At 27.7% G+C, this 18,889-nt stretch overlaps 2 protein-coding genes and 1 long non-coding RNA gene across 3 annotated transcripts; 1 reads left to right on the top strand and 2 right to left on the bottom strand.

Moving 5' to 3' along the window:
- Nucleotides 1-3,837: 3,837 nt before the first annotated feature.
- On the bottom strand, nt 3,838-7,663 carry LOC135929735 (probable oligoribonuclease). The gene is made up of 6 exons (XM_065466437.1): nt 7,508-7,663; nt 7,384-7,467; nt 7,268-7,345; nt 6,940-7,163; nt 4,157-4,210; nt 3,838-4,087 (listed from the first exon to the last, which is right to left on the bottom strand). Exons 1-6 carry the CDS (start codon nt 7,658-7,660, stop codon nt 4,021-4,023), a joined length of 660 nt encoding a protein of 219 aa, XP_065322509.1. The 5' UTR covers nt 7,661-7,663; the 3' UTR covers nt 3,838-4,020.
- Nucleotides 7,664-8,690: 1,027 nt separating this feature from the next.
- On the top strand, nt 8,691-9,338 carry LOC135929986 (uncharacterized). Its single transcript, XR_010572692.1, has 3 exons — nt 8,691-8,843; nt 8,884-9,002; nt 9,050-9,338. It is a non-coding gene; the product is annotated as an uncharacterized LOC135929986 (long non-coding RNA).
- A 196-nt stretch (nt 9,339-9,534) lies between these two features.
- On the bottom strand, nt 9,535-18,011 carry LOC135930115 (poly(A) RNA polymerase, mitochondrial-like). Its single transcript, XM_065466901.1, has 7 exons — nt 17,924-18,011; nt 17,721-17,881; nt 17,131-17,400; nt 16,638-16,953; nt 16,247-16,448; nt 15,524-15,705; nt 9,535-10,259 (listed from the first exon to the last, which is right to left on the bottom strand). The coding sequence occupies exons 1-7, from the start codon at nt 17,997-17,999 to the stop codon at nt 9,535-9,537; spliced, it is 1,932 nt and encodes a 643-aa protein (XP_065322973.1). The 5' UTR covers nt 18,000-18,011.
- Nucleotides 18,012-18,889: the final 878 nt, after the last annotated feature.

Genomic DNA, 18,889 nt, shown 5'->3' with positions numbered 1-18,889 from the left:
TATTTGTGTATTTATATAAAAAATATTGGCGGATGAATCGTTCTATCGCTATGTCGATTTTATTCCGTAGGGTTTTTTGACTGTTGCTACTTTAATCGTTGAGTTATGTCGGTATGAATCGATATTTGCTCCATGTTCCACGTCTCGATTGATGGTATTAATAATCCTGAGATCAGTGATAGTGTTAATCATTTCTGTTCCAAACAGTGAGTGTTGATCTTCCAGATCTCTTATAGCTTGTTCAAGTTGTGGTTGGCTAAAGAAGGCCAGGGCGGATCTGTCACCAATCCAAGTGCGAGCAAGTTCATTAACAGTGGCCGGTGGGGCATTTGATATTTTGGCTTATCGCGGTGAAGTCCGGAAGCCCAATCTTCCTAAGAATCTGAGTTATAGCTACTTCGATAGATGGGAACCTTGAACCTCCTTTCCTATAGACAGTAAGCTTACTGATGAATCCGAAAAGATGAGCGGAGGTACCCCATCCTTATCGATAGCTAGTAGTGATCATATTCCCCCCGCGAGTATCTTTTTTGCGTTGTGTAGGATAGCGTGCTTGGGTATATTTGAAAATGAGGGCCACTTCCTGATAGGCGACAGAGAGATTGTCCATATCCTAAAAGGAGATTCCTATATGTAAATCGGACTCTTTCGTATATACAGCATTGTTTGCCGGGTATCGTATACTGATTGGAGCTTGTAGGGCGTCCACGATGATTTGAGCTTTCTAGAAGGCTACGTAGATATCCACCACGGATGTGAGCTAGGGGTTCATGATAATGTAGGGCAAGAAGAGCCGCGACATTCCAGTGATAGTACGCGAAGTGGCCTAAGTCTATAGCGGCTAGTAGCCGGCCATCCAGATGTAGCTATGAATAACGTCTGAATATCGAGGCATAGGGCGAGGCGTCGGCAGGTTATCGTTATCAGCTGTTAGCTTTTTTGTTTGCAAATCGATGGGAATACCCAGGTAGGTAGTGTAAGGATTTGGGTCCAATACTGATTTTTCGATTGCAAGTTGACTGTATACAGTATGGGCTAAAGGATACTCCCATAGGAAGCACTGTGTACCTAAAGTTTGTTCTTGAAATAGTAGAAAGAAACGTCTAATGTGATATCGGTATTGAGAAGAAGGCGGATCTACTATCTATCTAACACGAGAATTTGGCTCTTTCAAGTTTTCCAGACATCATTGGGATGGACTTGAGGTGGAACGGGTTCTTGAAAAAATTCTTCGACGTCTAGGAAATTGATGACTCTCGGGGATCCGTCAGACTTGGGGATGATGTAAAGTAGGGAGCATATTGGTCAGCGTTTCCCGGTTGTATGATGTTTCAGTAATTGGGTAATTATTGATTGATATCTGCTGGCGATAATATCTTCCTCATTTTCCAGTATCCTTACATGATACAGTCTCGGCTTAAATCCCTTGGTGGCCACTGCATGGGTAAAGTTGGACATCAGTGGCCTCACAGTTAGCCTGGCTGTCGCTATGTTTAGGGAGGAGCCACTGGTGGGTGAGGTTAGAATCTGTGTAGATCCTTCATCCTCCGTCACGATACCGATGAGGATGTCGTTCATTGCCGGGAGAGCTGTTGATATCACCTGGGGCCTAACAGAATTATTGTAGTCTCCAAAGAGCGAGTTCTCCAAGAATTCCATAGATGTAACCTCTGCTTCCGAGTTGCTAGCGGAAGACCAAGATGCAGACGGATTGTCTATTAGCCATTTCTGGAGTCCAGAATCTTCAGACATAAACGAGACAACGTCCGACATTGATTCTAGCGATCGATTGGTTTTGACAAGTTCTGACGGGAAGGATTGATTCTTCCGGTCAACTTGCGGGTCAAAATAAAAAGAATATCTCTGCTTTCCATAAATATATATGGAGCAAAGTTTAGTGATTTCAAATAAAATTAGCAGACTTTATCATCCTAAAAATCATTATTTTATAAATATAATATGTGTATAATTTCTAAAAAAATATCGTTTTAATATTTTCATAAATATTCGATTTATTTTTGGATAATATTGTAGATCTCTTTGAGATATAATTTATAACGATCCCCCACCACCCCATGTGCTACCTTCAAAATGAGTTGGAAGCTAGATGAAATATAGCAATAGAAACTCCCTACTGGCAATGATTATAAAATTCTAATAATTTGAACAATTTTTTTAGGGCTTGGAATGGAACAGTAAACTGACGAAAGACAAAATGCAAGTATATTTTCATTTTGTCAAAGAACATAGATATATTGGTAATATTCATGATTAGTGTTGTTAAACGGCTCATTTTGAGCCGATTTTTAAAAACGGCTAACTCAATATTTTAGCTAAAAAAATATTGCCTAAGGCTCCAGATTTCGCAGATGTCTAAACCTTTGTGCTATCTATGAGCAAAATCTTTAAGCTTGCATAATATTTTTCTGGATAAAATATTGAGTTAGCCGTTTTTTATTATCGGCTCAAATTGAGCCGTTTAACAACACTACCTAACATTTAAATTTTTACTTGGACACAGTATAGATTAGGTCAATATTCGGAGGAAAGGGAGGGGGTATTTGTATAGTTGTTGATTTATGACAAATCAATTTTACCCATTAATTACTAGATCAGCATGACTCCGAATCGGCCGGTCAAGAATTTATAAAAAGTGTTATAGCCCAGTGTAAGGAAAAATATTTTTCATTGGATGGTTGGCCAGTAATGATTTTTTATTTTAGCAGAAGAAAAATCATAAAATTGCATTATTTCAAGTTACAATTAAGAACCGATAAATTATTTTGCACAAGTTTCCTGGCTCGAAAAGTATTTTGTGCAGGTTGTGCGCCCTCGGCTGTCTTTCTTATTTGGTAATCATTTCAAGGTGACTATTAGGTGTAATAATTTAAATTAAGATTAATGCTATAAAGAGAAATGGACAATCGGAACCAGAGAAGATCACAAAATTCTTTTGTTTTAATTCCTCTTAAATATAACTTAAAAAAACGTAGCCAACTATAATTTTTTTTAAAGATGCGGAAAAAATAAAATAATTTCAATTTTATTTGTGATGAAAATAAATTTATCCATACTGCTATTTAATAAATATTCTACAATCGAAGTAAACTATGCAATTCTTAGTTAACATATCAAAAAAAAATGACGAATTTGTAATCAGGCACATGTAACTGTATGTCTTGAGTAATGCAGTTCCCTGTTTTTAAATATTAGCAAATTTTAATAAAATATACAAATTATATATATTTTTTTACATTATATTATTAAAAATATTTGATATTTTTAAGCTTGCAGTAAGGTGTACCCAAAAATATTTGATTATTTGATGGTTGCAATACAAACTGTAATATAAAATTTTTAATAATAGTTTATAATTAATTAAGCACTATATTATAACTTTATGAAAATAAAAAAATTCGTTACCCCTCATTCATAATTAGCGTTAATTCGAGGCGAATTATACAATATGCTGCATTTTTCTATCCTCCGTCGCGAATTCGCGCTATGTGAATGCAGGATTATGCTGAAAAATATTCTTCAAATTAACTATTTTTATCGAACCGTTTTTGATGCCCTAAAAAATTAGGTTTTGGCTTAATTGTTAAGGCGCAAAATAATAGAAAAAAGGAGCTATTGTTTTTTAGTAGTTGCTTATAAATCTTTTAGCAATTTTAAATATCTAAATTTTTAAGGATAATATCAGTAAGAGGTTATAGTAAAAATCCTCTTAAAATTTACAAGTAATGTATGACTAAGAAATTTATTCAGAAATTTTTATAATTAATTTATACAAATATAAACAATTAAAATATAATTGCAAAATTTGGAGAGGTATAATATTAATACTAAATAATTCACTAGTTGACAATAATATAGAATATTTGTTTTTTAAAAAAAAATATGTCCCTGACAAATATAAATTATAAGATTCTAAAAATAACATATTAGAAAAAGTCACTATGTAGAAATATCTTGTCGGACACATACATAAATATATATAATTTAGCGATTGTTGATGACTTATTTAAAAATATTTTGTCGGTAAAATTTTAATTCTTCGATGCTTTCTTTGATGTCAGCTAATGCTCTATATAAATGTTTTAAATATTTATATTAGTTTAATGTTGAAAATACAGTAAAATAAAAAATATATTACCTGTGATGAAGCATTTTCTTCGGCATTTTGCCAAAAACGCCAGGGTACCATCTCCTTTAAATATTATATAAATTATATTTTTTTTATAAACAAGGATATCGGAGATGCACTGACATCATTTTTTTTCATTAGCTCTATCCATACAAAAACGGAACTTAACATGGTATCGGCCTATATTAGCACCGCCAACGTCAAAATAATGAAGTATCATGTTACTTCACATTTTTATTAGCTTTATCGATATAAAAACAGATATTAACTTGGTGCACGATAATAATAAAGTATGTCCAGCACGTTACTTAAAATCAATTGTTATGTTACCGTTACTTTGAGATTTTTTTTTTTAAATTCAATTTACATAATATTTATCCATAAATCGATTATTGTATCTTTAAATGTTTTTTTTAAAAAAAACCTTAATATTAAAATATAACGCCAATTTTACTTTATTAGGCCATATTATTTGCGTTAATTTATGTAAATATCAATTTGCCGCGCAAATTATTGAAGGGAAACATTGGGTAATCAATTAATAAACAAAGTAAATAAAACTGCGAAAACTTGGAAGCCCTGTAGTCGTTATAGAATTTTAATTTTTAAAACTTTAAACTTGGCATAAAGATGGTCATGTAAAAATTTCGTTTGTATTTTTCTCTTAGTTATCATTTCCGTCGGCCTAGAATTGGAGTGCTCGACATTTTCAAAATTTTCGAGTTGGAAGTCGATAATAACTTATTTATTCCCAATATATATAAAAATAAAAAATTAGATTAAAAAAAATATTAATATTTGCCCAAAGTTATAGCTCTGTCAAAATTGATCAATAAGCTTTACCTATATTTGATTTTAAACTTTAATGTTGATTTTTTCATTTTAAACATTTGCGCAAGTGTAGCATTACACTTCTAGGCCGACGATATTGTGTTAAAAAAATATAAGATAAATTAAATATTAGATGCTTTTTAAAAAAATTTATTCATATATTTTTTTTTTGAGAGTGAACGCGTTCGTTTTTTTTTAGAATGTTTATAGCACCTAGGATAAACTATATACAGAAATGAATTTATTAATATTTTATATTAATCCATTTTTGATAACATAATTATTTCTCAAAATAGAGCTCATTTAAAATTTGCAAAAAAAAATAGTGATAAATTGCTTAAAATGGATAAACGTTTCTTTGATGACTAGATTTTTTAATAAATATTGAATTTTAAAAGTAACGAAACTGAAGGTTAGGTTACGTTGCGTTGTATTTGTAGTATAAGCGTTATTTTTAAGCGTAGCGTTATTTACGCAGCTTTATTACAGCTAATTCAGTTTTAAAAAAAGATAAAGGTAAAATTGAGATAATTATTTTATATATTTGTAGTATATGAATTCGCTATTATTTTTAAATGAACGCATCGCAACATATGTTTTTCAAATTTTATCAAAGCGTTATCATCATAAGGACTTATAATTATAAATGTATACCTATCTATTAAATTTATTTTATAAAAAGCTAGGTTAAATAACGCAACGCTTGAACATGACGCGTTTACTATAAATGAGGCCTTACTCTAATAAATAGTACAGAGATTTTTGTTATATTTTCAAAATGATAGAATTAGAAGAGCGTTATATGGTAACGCTACCTGTATAAATAGCGTTACATTATTGCTAGCGTTATGTTATATAACGCTCTGGTAGAATTCTCATTTAAAAATGCAATGACACCGTTTTATTTGTTTGTGTAATGCAATGTTGTTTTTTGTATAAAACATCTTTTGCGATATGATACCATCCATTTTATAAATTATGCTGGGAATCCTCATCATCCTCTGGTAAAAATTTTTTATAAAACTTCTTAGTGACAATTGCAGTTACTTTAGAGGTAATATATCTTATAACTGTTTCTAAGCCTAAACCCCAATAGAGCATTGGTAAAAATTATTTTTATAAATATATTTCATATAAGTTAAAATTGATGTATTCCTACATTTTCACAATCAATAATTAGAAATCAACATTATAATAATAAAATAATATTTATTCAATACAATCACAATATAAAATTACCCAACATTTAGCACCAATTTTTGTTTGTAAATTAAGTAATAGACCAAAGAGATGTAAATTATATTTTATTTGAAAAATCAGTTTCTTCATCAAATGCTCATAATGATAATATTGGTTATTAATTAGTATATTAAATTATAAAATAAAATTAGCCTGTTTGTAATATATATTGTGTATACTGCTTTTTTATTTTAGAATTGAGAAAGAAATCATAAAATTCTTTATCATCTTTTTTAATTTTCATTTATTTTTAAATTATTTACAAATGTAATGAAGAGCCTTGGTAATTGTTACATGTTATAATTGTAATTACTGGTAAAACCATTACTTATTTTTTGGATTACCATTTATTTCAAGTAATGTGCCAAACTGTTATGTAATGTAATGCTATTTGTAACTTTTGGTCAAACATACTATTTATTTTAAAAAATCAAAAATATAATTCATATCAAATTAATCAAATGTCATTTCTAATTTATTTAAAATAAAAGTAGAAAGAAATTTTAAAAAACCAACACCTTCTCTCTTTCTTATTAGTTTAGGGATTGGTATATGATTTATTAAAATATAAAAGTTCAATTTAAGAAGATTAAATATGATTTTTTGGTATCATTAAGGAAAAGTTCAAATTGAAAGCAATGTGTCATAGCATCTCTGAAAAATATATCCTAGATAATATAAATCTATGCCTGCATATTCATTTATAAAATTCAATTTATTACTTGGCTAATTCTTTCACCGAACTAACATCTATTGTACGATAATGGAAATATTGATCTAAACTTGGCATATACTTCCTAAGAAATAAACGATCCATATAAACAGTATTCCCTGCCAAAGGACACTCTCCTTGCGGTATATTACTAAATCTCAAAAATGAAAGGTATAAATGGCATGCCTTTTCCACAGTTATTTCACTTTCTTTTACAGCCTTTAACAAGCCAGACTATAAAATTTTAAATAAAAATTGGATTTAATATCTATATGGATATAATTTAAAAATTAGATTTTACTCAATATTCTAATAAAAAATGTCAAGCAATTAATTACTTCTTCATGAACTGCTTTGCACCAATCATCCATATTTTCCAATACTTCATCTTCTTGGTGAATTACTAAATTTGGTCCCTGATCTAGAGATATATAAAGAAAAATATAATACAAACCTCTTCAACTACATAAAGATTGGAATCTGTAATAATACACGCGATTTCTAGAATTTTATCTTTATTTGGATTTAAACCAGTCATCTAATTCATTAATATTAGGAAATATAAATTATAGAAGAACCTCAAGATCAAGCCAGACTATGTGATCAGGAGAGAGAATCCGGCTATCTCTGCGACTAAATTTTCTGCCTGATAACATTGTATGTCCTAGACTCCAAAATTTGCGAAAATTATTGTATGATAAAACATTTTTAGTTAGATGCACATGGTACATAGGATCTTAAAAACATATGTTCCAACAATCAGCCGTTGTGCAGATGCTTTACAAGAATTTGGCCTTTATATTTATTCCAAAAATATATTTTTATTGAAGGTAATAATTTTATAGTTAGAGCACATAATACCATAATTCCTTTTTTTGGGTCCATGTGCTTTAACAAACTCAATTATAAAATAACGAAAATATGAATCCCATAGTTCGGAAAATTAATTGCTAATTTTAATTATATAAATTGTTCACTTAACTTAATAATATAATATAAAATTCGTTGACTAAGTTTAACTTATTTAGACGAGCTAGGAAGGCTTATAACTTTAATATGACGTTAATCCCAATTCTTTACAGAATAATTAGTATTTTCGGATCCAGAGTATGGATTTCTTTAAAGCACTCGACCAAAAATTACATTTAATTTTATGGGATCCACAGGAAGGTTTTTACTAGTAAGCGCCACCTGAAAAATTTAAAGTCTCCTCAAAAAAAAATTTTATGCCACTAAAAAAAAGAGATTATTTAGTAGCTATGAAAAAATATTTTTTGACTCCCCCTGGGATTATAATTCAAATATATATTAATTTAATCTACGGTGCTATACACTTACTCACGTTTATTTTATCAATATATTTTTTATTCCTTTTTCTTTTAAATATATTTTATTGATTGCATTTTATTTTATTTCATTTTAATATAATTTATTTTTCTCTATTTTATAAATTTGGTTTTAAAATTTAGTTCAAAATAAATAATTACACAAAATTAATAGGTATATTTTTATTCATAAATAATTTGCATAATATAAATATTTTAAGATAATTATATTGTTGTTTAATTGCATAAAACAAAAAATAAAATTTTATTTTACTTTCGATTATTCTAATTGGCTCGTCATGATTTTATAAAATCACTGCAATAGTAGGTTTAAGCCGTATTTCATAGCCATAAACATCACATCGTTAATCCCACCAAAAAATATTTTTTAAAAAAATGATTAGCTATAAGATTTGTGTTGTTTATTTAATTTATTTCTCAGGTCAGAAGTTATGCAGAAGCATCAGCTGCACATCCTATAATTTTTCAGATATCCTTATAAGATTTGATTTTTTTATGACTCTTTTACAAAATATGACGCCTATACCTAAAGTTCCTTGTCAATCTATAACAGATATTAACGATTTTGGTAACAGCCTGACTTTTGATTAAATAATTTATAATTTTAGTTATTAATAATGAAGTTATTAATGAGGATATAATCCCAAATACAGATGGATATGAACTCTTAAATCAGGAATCTGAGGAAGAAGAGCAACCTTTACCAAGCCATATAGAAATTCCATATGTATATTTAATATTTAGATTTATATAGATTTTTGATTATCTTAAAAGGTAAATGATTATATTGAAGATGACATTGGTAATAATCTAGATTTTGAATTTAATTTAGAAAATGAGATTCAAGTTAAAAATGCTATGCTAAATATTAATATTCCTTCTTCAAATTTTCCTCAATGGTCCTTCCAAATAACTGAAGAAGAATGGAATAATAAATTATATGAAATAATTCAAAAAAGATCTTAAATCTATTCTATGATTTATTAAAAAAAATTAAAATATCAATATTTATTTTAAAAAATGCTATATAGTCATAGATAATCATGACATAGGTAATTTATAACAGAATATTTATATGTCAACCCTATTTTGGATTATTATGATAAATATATAATTATAGAAAAATAATCTCAACTTTATTCAAAATTTTGTGTGATCATATTTTACATATTTAAATAATATTTTTTTTAAAAATATATATTTCAATTTCAACTATTGACTTGATTATTTATTTGATATTTATGTCATAAATTGTGCTCCTATTCCAATATACTCGATATTTTAATGTTTTTAGGCATATAATTTTTTGAATTTATATCAAATTCATTTTCCAAATTTTTATTATTGACTAAATTTTGACTAATAGGACTTTTATACCTTTCTGCAATATGGAATCCATCAATTTCTTCATTATTTTCTAGATTATTATTATCAAATTCACAAATATTTTCTTTGTTTGCATGACTTCTATGATCATTATCAATATTGACATATGTTTCAGCATCAAAAAATCTTTTTATATCTCCCTGATTTACATCCTCAAAAACCAATTCTAATAGGCCTTGACTTTTGGTTCCTAATTTGTCAATATTATTTATATGTTCAATGATATCATCATTTTTAAAAGGGAAACCTTCAAAACAAATTCCTAACTTTGATAAAGTGGCTCTACAAACTGCTTTAAAGTGTTGCACTTGATCACTGGTTACATTTTTAGCGACATTTAAGGAAGTATCTACTGGATTTTTTATGTAAAATGGTGAGAAGTCTGGTTTACCAAAAAGCAGATAATTTAATGGTGATGTAGATTGTGGATGATTATTTGTTTCAAGATGTTGGGCATGATCTTTAGGTGATATGGCCATCCCATGGCTATTAAAATCGAATGAGGAATAATAGGCAAAAAAGTTAATTAGCAAGTATGAATGTTCATAAGTGTTTGTTTTTGTCAGTTTGGAATTTGAAGCTGTTTGAATAGCAAGAGCTAGAATAAAATAACAATGGTACAAAATTTCATATATACATATAAAGTAATTTAATTAAAATAAATAATGATATGCTACCAAAAATCCAATATTATAAAAAAACACTTAAAATCTTGTGGTAAATAATTTAAAAAATTATATAGGGGATGTCTTGAACAGTATTGTTAAGGTGAAAATCAACAAATTGCAGGAGAAATCAATGAAAATTGGGGGAAATATTATTGCTGGCCTTTAGCCAAATTACCGGCATTTGGCTGGGTTAATGAAAATGCCACTTTGGCCTACCCTTTTTATTCCTATTTTTTAAAACTTCATCTTAAAAATCAGTATCGTTTTGATTTATATTTTTGCAAATAGGTAATATTTTATTCCTAGTTTTAATTTCTACTTATTTGTGGAGTTACTTTATTTCTTATATAAAAGTAAATACTTGGATATGATAAACGCAACAAAATTTTATAATAACATTTATTTATAAAATTAATATTAATTTTATTATACAAAAATCAAACGACATTAAAATGTTTCTCAAAATTATTTTTTATAAATATAAAAAGGTTAAAATTATGTGGGAGAAATTTTAAAATTAAGAGAGATTTTCAATTATATAGTTTTGAGGGAAAGAGATCTTCGCATGTTAACTAAAAAATTGTGGGAGATAACCTTAAAAATATTATAATTATACTGCTCAATAACATTTTTTGGGACTTTACTATAGGCATAGCGAAAATTTGCTGTTTTTGTAAATATCATTTTACTGATAATATTTCCCTACGTTCCTTCCCCACTCTTATTTTCCTAAAAAATATATACAATAATATATATCAGAGATCTGCGAGGTAGCATTTGCAAGGCCCAGCCCCGATTTTATATTTTCAGGCCTGGCCCGGATATTTTTTATAATATATAACATTTAATTTTTATAGCTAATGGCGATTTAAAATATATGGCCAGGTCTGGGTATTTTTTTTAAAAAAATTTTATGCCCAGCCTGGGTACATTTTAAAAAAATTTAAAATACGGCCTGGCCCTATATAAATATTACTATAAATAATAATTTTAAAGAAAAATAAATAAAAGTTTATATTTTTTTAAAAATAATAAAATATCAATTTTATATTTTAAAAAAAAAGTGACATGCCAAATTTATTTAAAGTGTAACAGTGCCAAAGGCCTACACTAAGTAGACCTCAAGACTTCAAAAATTTATGGGGGGGAAACCCCGCCCAATAGTGACCCCCCGAATTCCTGAAGCTGTGCCTCTCTTTTTTTTAAATCGGATGGGGTGAATATTTTTTAAATATTTTCTAGAAGCTAATGTAAAGCGAACTTCAAATTAGTTGTAATATTTTTTTTTAAAAAAAATATGGAATTATTTAGAAGAAAATAGTTAAATTGCGAATTTTTTTTAGTTATAATATTTGAAATAAGTATGGCTATGCCAATATTAAATATCGGATTAGACTTAGCGTTTTTTTATTATGCTAACTTTGAATTCAGGGTAACCCTTCATTCAAAGTCCGCGTAAATTTGTGACCGAAAGTATTTTATTCGCGCTAGCTATGAATGAGGGGATAAACCATTTCTTTTTGAGATTAAAGACTTATTTTTAGTTTGTCTTTTTTATATAGTCGCTTAACTTGTTTTATCGATATTTTGAAGAAGAAAAAAAACGAACTAATATTTTCATTGATATTATAATTATTATATTATATAATTAATGAACGACGTTCTTTTTATTTTTAGGAACTTTGAACGTGAACGCATTTCCTTTTTTATTTTGACGAACGCGTTCGTTTTTTACATCGTTCAATTTTAGAAAATCTTCTTATTTTTATTCATTTGTAAATAAAAAAAAATATATTAATTTAATATTAATCCAATTTTTTTTTAGGAAATGTTATTTTTTAATCAGCTCTTTCCTTAATCATATTTGATTTTTTTTTAACCAGCCATTATTTTTGTCCTATGGTATAGTTTATTAATTTGAATATGGCGAAATCTCGGCTTAGGTAATATTTATTTGAAAAAAATTAAATTTAGCCATTTTGATAAAAATGATCGGCTAAATCTACATTTTAAGCAATACTACTCTCTGTCATTCATAAATATTGCCCATATTTTAAGTGAAACGATAAACTTTTGGGGAATGAAAAAAAATAAATAAAATTTTCATGATAATGCATCAAATATCGTTTTGGGCATGAAAAAAAGAAAATTTTAAAATGTTTCTTGTCACTCACAGTTTTTACAGTTATATTTAAAACGAATTATTCGTTATTCTATTTTATTCGATCCGATTCGTATTTAACGAAAACGAATAACAAAACTATTCAAGTCGAAAACGAATAATGCAAATATTCGATTCGTTTTTTTGTAGGTATAGTTTACGATTTGTATTTTTTTTGCATTTAAAGTAATATTTTTCTCATATTGGTTTAAAGATAGATGGGCCATCATTCCATGTCAAATCGATCAAAAAAGGCACTTTTTCGGCCTACCCCTTTTAAAATTGTTAAAATTTTATGAAATTATTTAGATTGGTAAAAGAATGAGAAAGCGGTTTATTTTAGCTCTCTAGCACACCTGGTTCTCGAGATATAGGGGCTCAAAGGTACAAAAAAGAGCCACTTTAGAATCTGTAAAATGTTTAAAATGCTTATATCTCAAAAAGTATTTATAGTAAAAAATATTATAATATATCATTTTGTAGGTAAATTCTCTAATGGGCTAACAAAGAATAATAAATATTGGCGCCATTATAGGCTTTTAACATCCGGTTTACCTAAATTGTTTTACCTCTATTTTTAAACAAAATAGTGAGTTTGTTTTCTAATTTATTTTTTTGCTTTTTATTTAGACACCTTTTAAAAATATATATATACGATGTCAAAACCTTGGCGACGCTATCGACTTTTCCATAATATACATTTTTATCAAAAATTTAAGAAAAAAGTAGATGGCGCTAATAATTGAAAAATATTATTCTTAAGGAAAATGAAAATATTGATACGTTTATAAGAATTGTGATAAAATTTCCCAGTTCTGCCCTCCCCCCCCCCTCCCACTATCCTTAAAATGTTTTACATTTTTTAGATCTCTACTTTGCTACTATAGCTAGCGAATGTTTTATTAGCTCGATAGTATATAACAGCTGCAGTAAAAACGAATATTTTATTAGGCATATATTCGATTATATTTTACAAAATAAATTGTATAAAACGATCTCTCTTTCTGCGAAATAATTTTAACCTGTCCGTTCAGATTAATTTTATCGTCTGTCTACCAATAACAATCTGGATTTGGAGAGTGCAAAAACATGTATTCTAGGTGTAGATCAATTAAAATTTTATTCTATATCACAGATGGACGTACCAAATATTAAAATGTTGCACCCATTTAATCTACAGAGACATACTTATTATCGTGAGAATCTAAGAAAGATTCTACCCTGGATAACCCATAAAAATTTACCACTCAATTTGGATATGTTAGTGTGCTCATCATGGCGACAAAAATTAGGAAACATTCCTTATACTTCAGATGACAATGTAGATATTGATTCTCCCCTTCATATTAATCAAGAGGCTATATAACATTAATGTATCCTAACAATCAAATGGGGAATCTCTAATTAAAAGAAAACGCTTATGTGAAAAGAAATATTCGATGAAAAAAATATCTAGAGTAAAAAAAAGTTTTAACGACTAAAATTATACCATTATCTTCATCAAATGATGAAAAATTCGATGAAATTGTAGACACCTTAAAAATTAAAAGATATTTATTATTGGAAATTTGTTACATTAAGTGTCTAATGGGCATATGCCCACTCTGCTCCTCAGTTAATTAGTATATTTAATAGAAAATCAAATTTTTTTAATATAAAATGTGAAAATATCTAGTTATTGATAAGTTAGCAGCAAAATCTTAACCATAATCCGTAATATCATAAAGGGCCATCTATTATTTTTGTCAATTTTTGGAGTCCATAGCGTCGCTAAGGTTTTGATATTGTATATATATTTAGCAAAGGTGTCTAAATAAAAAGCAATAAAAAAATTCGAAAACAAACACACTATTTTGCTTAAAAATACAGGTAAAGCAATTTAGGTAAACCGGATGATAAAAGCCTATAATGGCGCCAATATTTATTATTCTTTGTTAGCCCATTAGAGAATTTCTTTACCTACAAAATGTATTATATTTTTTTTACTATAAATAGTTTTTGAGATATAAGCATTTTAAAAATTTTACAGATTCCAAAGTGGCTCTTTTTTGTACCTTTGAGCCCCTATATCTCGAGAACCAGGTGTGCTAGCTAGCTAAAATAAACGGCTTTCTCACTCTTACCTATCTAAATAATTCCAAAAATTTTTAACAATTTTAAAAGGAGTCGGCCGAATCGTGATCGATTTGACGTGGAATGGCCCAGATGGTAAATAAAAAAATTAATCTAATATCAGATTGGTGAAAAATTAATGGATTGACACTAGAGATCTGCAAAAGTAGCCCCGGCCCGAATTTTTATCAATTTTATGTTAAATTTTTTATGTAAAATAAAAATATGTGATTTTATTTATAGAAAGTAGACGCCATATAACATATCGTTTATTTTGAGTAATTATATTAATTTCAATATTTTATTAAATTCGGGCCGGGCTGGGCAAAATTTTATAAAAAAAATTACGGGCCGGGCTTGAAAAATTATGCCCGATGCAGATCACTAATTGACACAGCCCTAGGCTAGTATTTGTTGGGAAATTAATTTAATTAAGCCATATTATATTATAATTAATAAATTAATCTATATACATTTAGCTATAATTCTGTGTGTTACAAAAAAAACAAAGATAAATAAACGTTTGGTTGCTTGATAAGTTTTAAATTTTTAAACATAACATTTGAAAACAATGTGCTTCTTCTCTCTATATATATATAAATCTCATAATTTTATAAGAGAAAATATTTAGAAAGGGATTTTAAAGGCCCAAACCGAACCTATATTATTTTTTTACAAATCGAGACCTGTCCTACCGATATTTTTTAATAAACTCGAACCGATTTCTTACGATTCAAATACTTTTTTTACAATTTAAGGTTATCGCATTTTATTAGATTTGGATAGCATTTATGAATTTAGGTGTTAGACTTTTAATCTTCCCTTATAAAGCACAGGGGAAACACTAGAATGCTAATATGAAGTTGCAGAATTTAAATAAAATAAATAGTTTTACCAGATATTCATCTGATTTATATTTACCTTGGTGTTGTAAGTAGTGAATTGTCATAAGTAGTAGCATGAAATTAGTGAGCCATTTGCCAGGGAAAGGGTTGGTTACCCCATAATTTTTGGCCCAAAATCGAATGCTAGAGAATAGTATTTCTATCCTAGGGTCGGCTCTACCCAGCGTATATAAAATATCTGACATCTCGAGGCCACCACTAAATTTTATTACAACAGCATAAAATAATTTATTAATATTTTTTTATAATATGATTAATATATAGCCATGTATATAGATGATATTTTCTCACTTTTATTGATAAAAGATCACTATTAAGGATATTTAAATAATGGCGTTATTTTTAGCAGACTTAAAAAGGTTAAACCAAGTTTTTAGCTAAAAAGCACCTCAACCAATTCGACTTTAAAGAAAGTTTAAAAAAATTAACTCGGGCCTAAATGCTTAGTAAATTTTCTTTGGTATGCATCTGTAGAGTCAAAATATCCGATTTTTAGCCATTACCTAAATATACGAGTAGAAAGTGATATACTTTGTTGAGTTAAAAGTTAGGTACAGGAATCAATGCCTTGATACATTAGCGTAATTAAAATGGGAGGGGGGATATTTCTCACTTGGTGAATTTGATAATTTTTATAAATATATTATAAGTGTTAATAAATAAATTCCAATGAACCATATTTTAAAAAAAATGAAATCCAACTTCAAAGAATATTTTATGACAATTATTTTATTTTTACTTTGATCCAAAGGAGAGATCACAAGAAAGTCCAAGCTTATCATGAGTGAATTTCACTATAGGAACTCTTGCCCTCAAAATTCTTTGTATTTCTTTTGTCCCAGGCAGGAATGATTGTAAAAGATCTGATATTAATCTTAAAGTACGAGCCGATTGCTGACGGTCAGAAGTAAGGCAGCGTTTAGCATCAAAAATAAAATTACCTTTTTATTTATAAAATTATAACATTTATATATATATTATGTGTATTGTGATTGTGAATCTATAAAAATAAAAAGATATAATATTAATTAAATAAAACTTAGTTATCTATAACTGTACAAGATACAATAAATGTTTTTAAATAATTTTTATTTTGGTAAATAAATATAATTTTTAATATTAAGAATTACCTCCTTGCTTATTGTGAGGATTGAAAGAAGGGAAAGTAAGGAGCATATCAAGGTCAGAATTGTATTTCCCAAAACTATTGACAGATGAGCCAAAGGGAGTAAATAAAGTTTGTGATGTTAAAAGCTGGTTATCTCCTGAGTTATATGTATTTGTTCTATTGTTTGAATTTGATTGTGAATTTACACTAAGTTCATCATACATACCAAACATTCCGCTTAGGGCTTCTTGAAGCAGTGAACAGGTTAAAAACCTTAGCCTGCAACCTAAATCCGATATTTTTGTGTCGTTGTTTAGGATTTGCATTTGGCCTGAAAACTTTATTTTTATTAGTAGAAAAATCATAATACATCATATAACTTTTGGAAGATATAGCATCTTCTTGATAATTTATTTTCGAGAGGTAGACTAGATTCAAATTGACCTTAAGCATTTTATAATATTGGCTCATTTACTTTAAGAATTAAATTTATATAATTAAGCTTAATTAATTACTGATGTTGTTCCAAGAATTCTGGTCTTTAATTTGTCCATATCAAGATTGAGATGTAAAGAATTTTCAATATAAGTTGCCTCATTGTCATTATTTAATTGCCCATAATTTGAATCAAACCAATTTTGGGGGAATTGTTTAAAATTTTGTTTATCTGCAAACCAACATACTCTTGATTTTACAGGGATCACTAAATTTGGGTCAAAATGCCTGGCACTCTTTATAAGTCGAATCACTGATTTATAGTTTGCAAACTCTATTAACATACAGTTCTTAATAAAAATACAAAATGATGTATGTATTATATTGATCTATTTAATAACATATGTTGTTATGGAAAACTTTGTAATTAAAACTTTTTTGAAGATGTATATTTTGGCAATAATGTTTATTTAAAAATTCCCTATTATGAACTAAATAGTATCCGAATAAAGGAGAACCATTATTACAAAATAATGTAAAATTATATTAAGTAACATTTAAATAGTTTTGTGTAGAAATTTTAAAATGTAAGAAGGTCTTTCAGTGTCAACAATATAATATAAATAATATCATATGATAAGTATTAATATTTTATAAAAGAATAACAAACCTTCCCTTGCATAATTTGATAAGGATATGCTTTTTTAATTGTACCAAATTGCAAACATTTTAAAAATGCTAGTTTTGAGGATGAGATATTGGGTAAAATTAGTAAAATACTATTTTGAGCTTCAGATCTCCGTTTTTGTAAAAATTCAGAAAAGTTACATTCTATGCAATCATTTTGAAAAAAATTATATATAATATAATTACCATTGGCATCACTTGCTAAGTAACGATATGTTGGTTTGCCCATAAATTTGGTAGTTTTGTAAAATTTGATAAACATGCTTTATTTATGAATGAATTCATATATTGACCAAAAGTTGTTCCTTTTTTTCTAATTATCACCTTCATATATTACCAATATACGTCACCAGTGGCGTCGCTAGGGGGGCGCGCAGGGGCTCGAGCCCCCTGAAAAGTTGAATAGCCCTCTGAAGCAAAAATATTTTTTTAATGGCTCCTTAATATCCCCTTGAGCTAAAAATAAATGTTTTTAATTGCCCTCTGAATAATTTCTTTTATAATTCTATTGAGTAATATATAGATTTAATTTTATTAAAAAATTAATATAACTATCTTCATTTTTATTAAATGAATACTATTTTAATTATTAGATTAGATTAGATTAGATTATTATATATAAATTATACTATGTCAGCTTGCAATCAAATTCTATGTTAAAAATAAAACAGTATCACTCACTAAATATTAATTTAGCATTAACAGTTGAAGCTTAATTGACTTTTTTTATATATATTATTATATAACCCCAATTAAATAAATAATCATATATTAATTGAAAATTATTAAATTAATATTTTAGCAGAGTTTAAAATCACTAATCAACTATATTATTGATTTTTAAATTTAATTATCAGGTCTCTTCCTTAGGAATATTTTCAAGGTCCAAATCCAAATAAGTATAAGAGATTTATATATAAAAAGTAAGTAGACATATAATATAATCCTCTTTTATATATAATTTTTTATAAAATATTACATAAAATGCCACTTTTACAGACATATCTGACAATTATATAATATATTACAATTAATATTTTTAAAGTTTTACAAATAAATGCTTTTGATTAAGTAACAATTTGCTTACAAATAATTAACGCCATCTATTTATTTAAATTATTTATTTAAAAATTTAATTAGAGTTAAACTTAT

The sequence above is a fragment of the Gordionus sp. m RMFG-2023 genome, chromosome 5 (genome assembly GCF_954871325.1).
Source record: "Gordionus sp. m RMFG-2023 chromosome 5, tfGorSpeb1-WG-v2, whole genome shotgun sequence".
Taxonomy (NCBI): domain Eukaryota; kingdom Metazoa; phylum Nematomorpha; class Gordioida; order Chordodea; family Parachordodidae; genus Gordionus; species Gordionus sp. m RMFG-2023.
Note: the sequence above shows the minus strand (reverse complement) of the source record. Positions and strands in the feature narration are given on the sequence as shown.

Excerpts from the sequence above, each read along its gene's own strand:
- LOC135929735 (XM_065466437.1), bottom strand. The coding sequence starts at position 7,660 with ATGTACCATGTGCATCTAACTAAAAATGTTTTATCATACAATAATTTT. Across the intron at positions 4,211-6,939 it reads TCGGTGAAAGAATTAGCCAA|GAGATGGTACCCTGGCGTTT; the intron begins GTAATAAATTGA and ends TAATATTTAAAG. Across the intron at positions 4,088-4,156 it reads AAGAAAATGCTTCATCACAG|AGCATTAGCTGACATCAAAG; the intron begins GTAATATATTTT and ends ACATTTATATAG.
- LOC135930115 (XM_065466901.1), bottom strand. The coding sequence starts at position 17,999 with ATGTTTATCAAATTTTACAAAACTACCAAATTTATGGGCAAACCAACA. Across the intron at positions 16,449-16,637 it reads TCCTCACAATAAGCAAGGAG|GTAATTTTATTTTTGATGCT; the intron begins GTAATTCTTAAT and ends ATAAATAAAAAG. Across the intron at positions 10,260-15,523 it reads TCACTACTTACAACACCAAG|CTCTTGCTATTCAAACAGCT; the intron begins GTAAATATAAAT and ends ATTTTATTCTAG.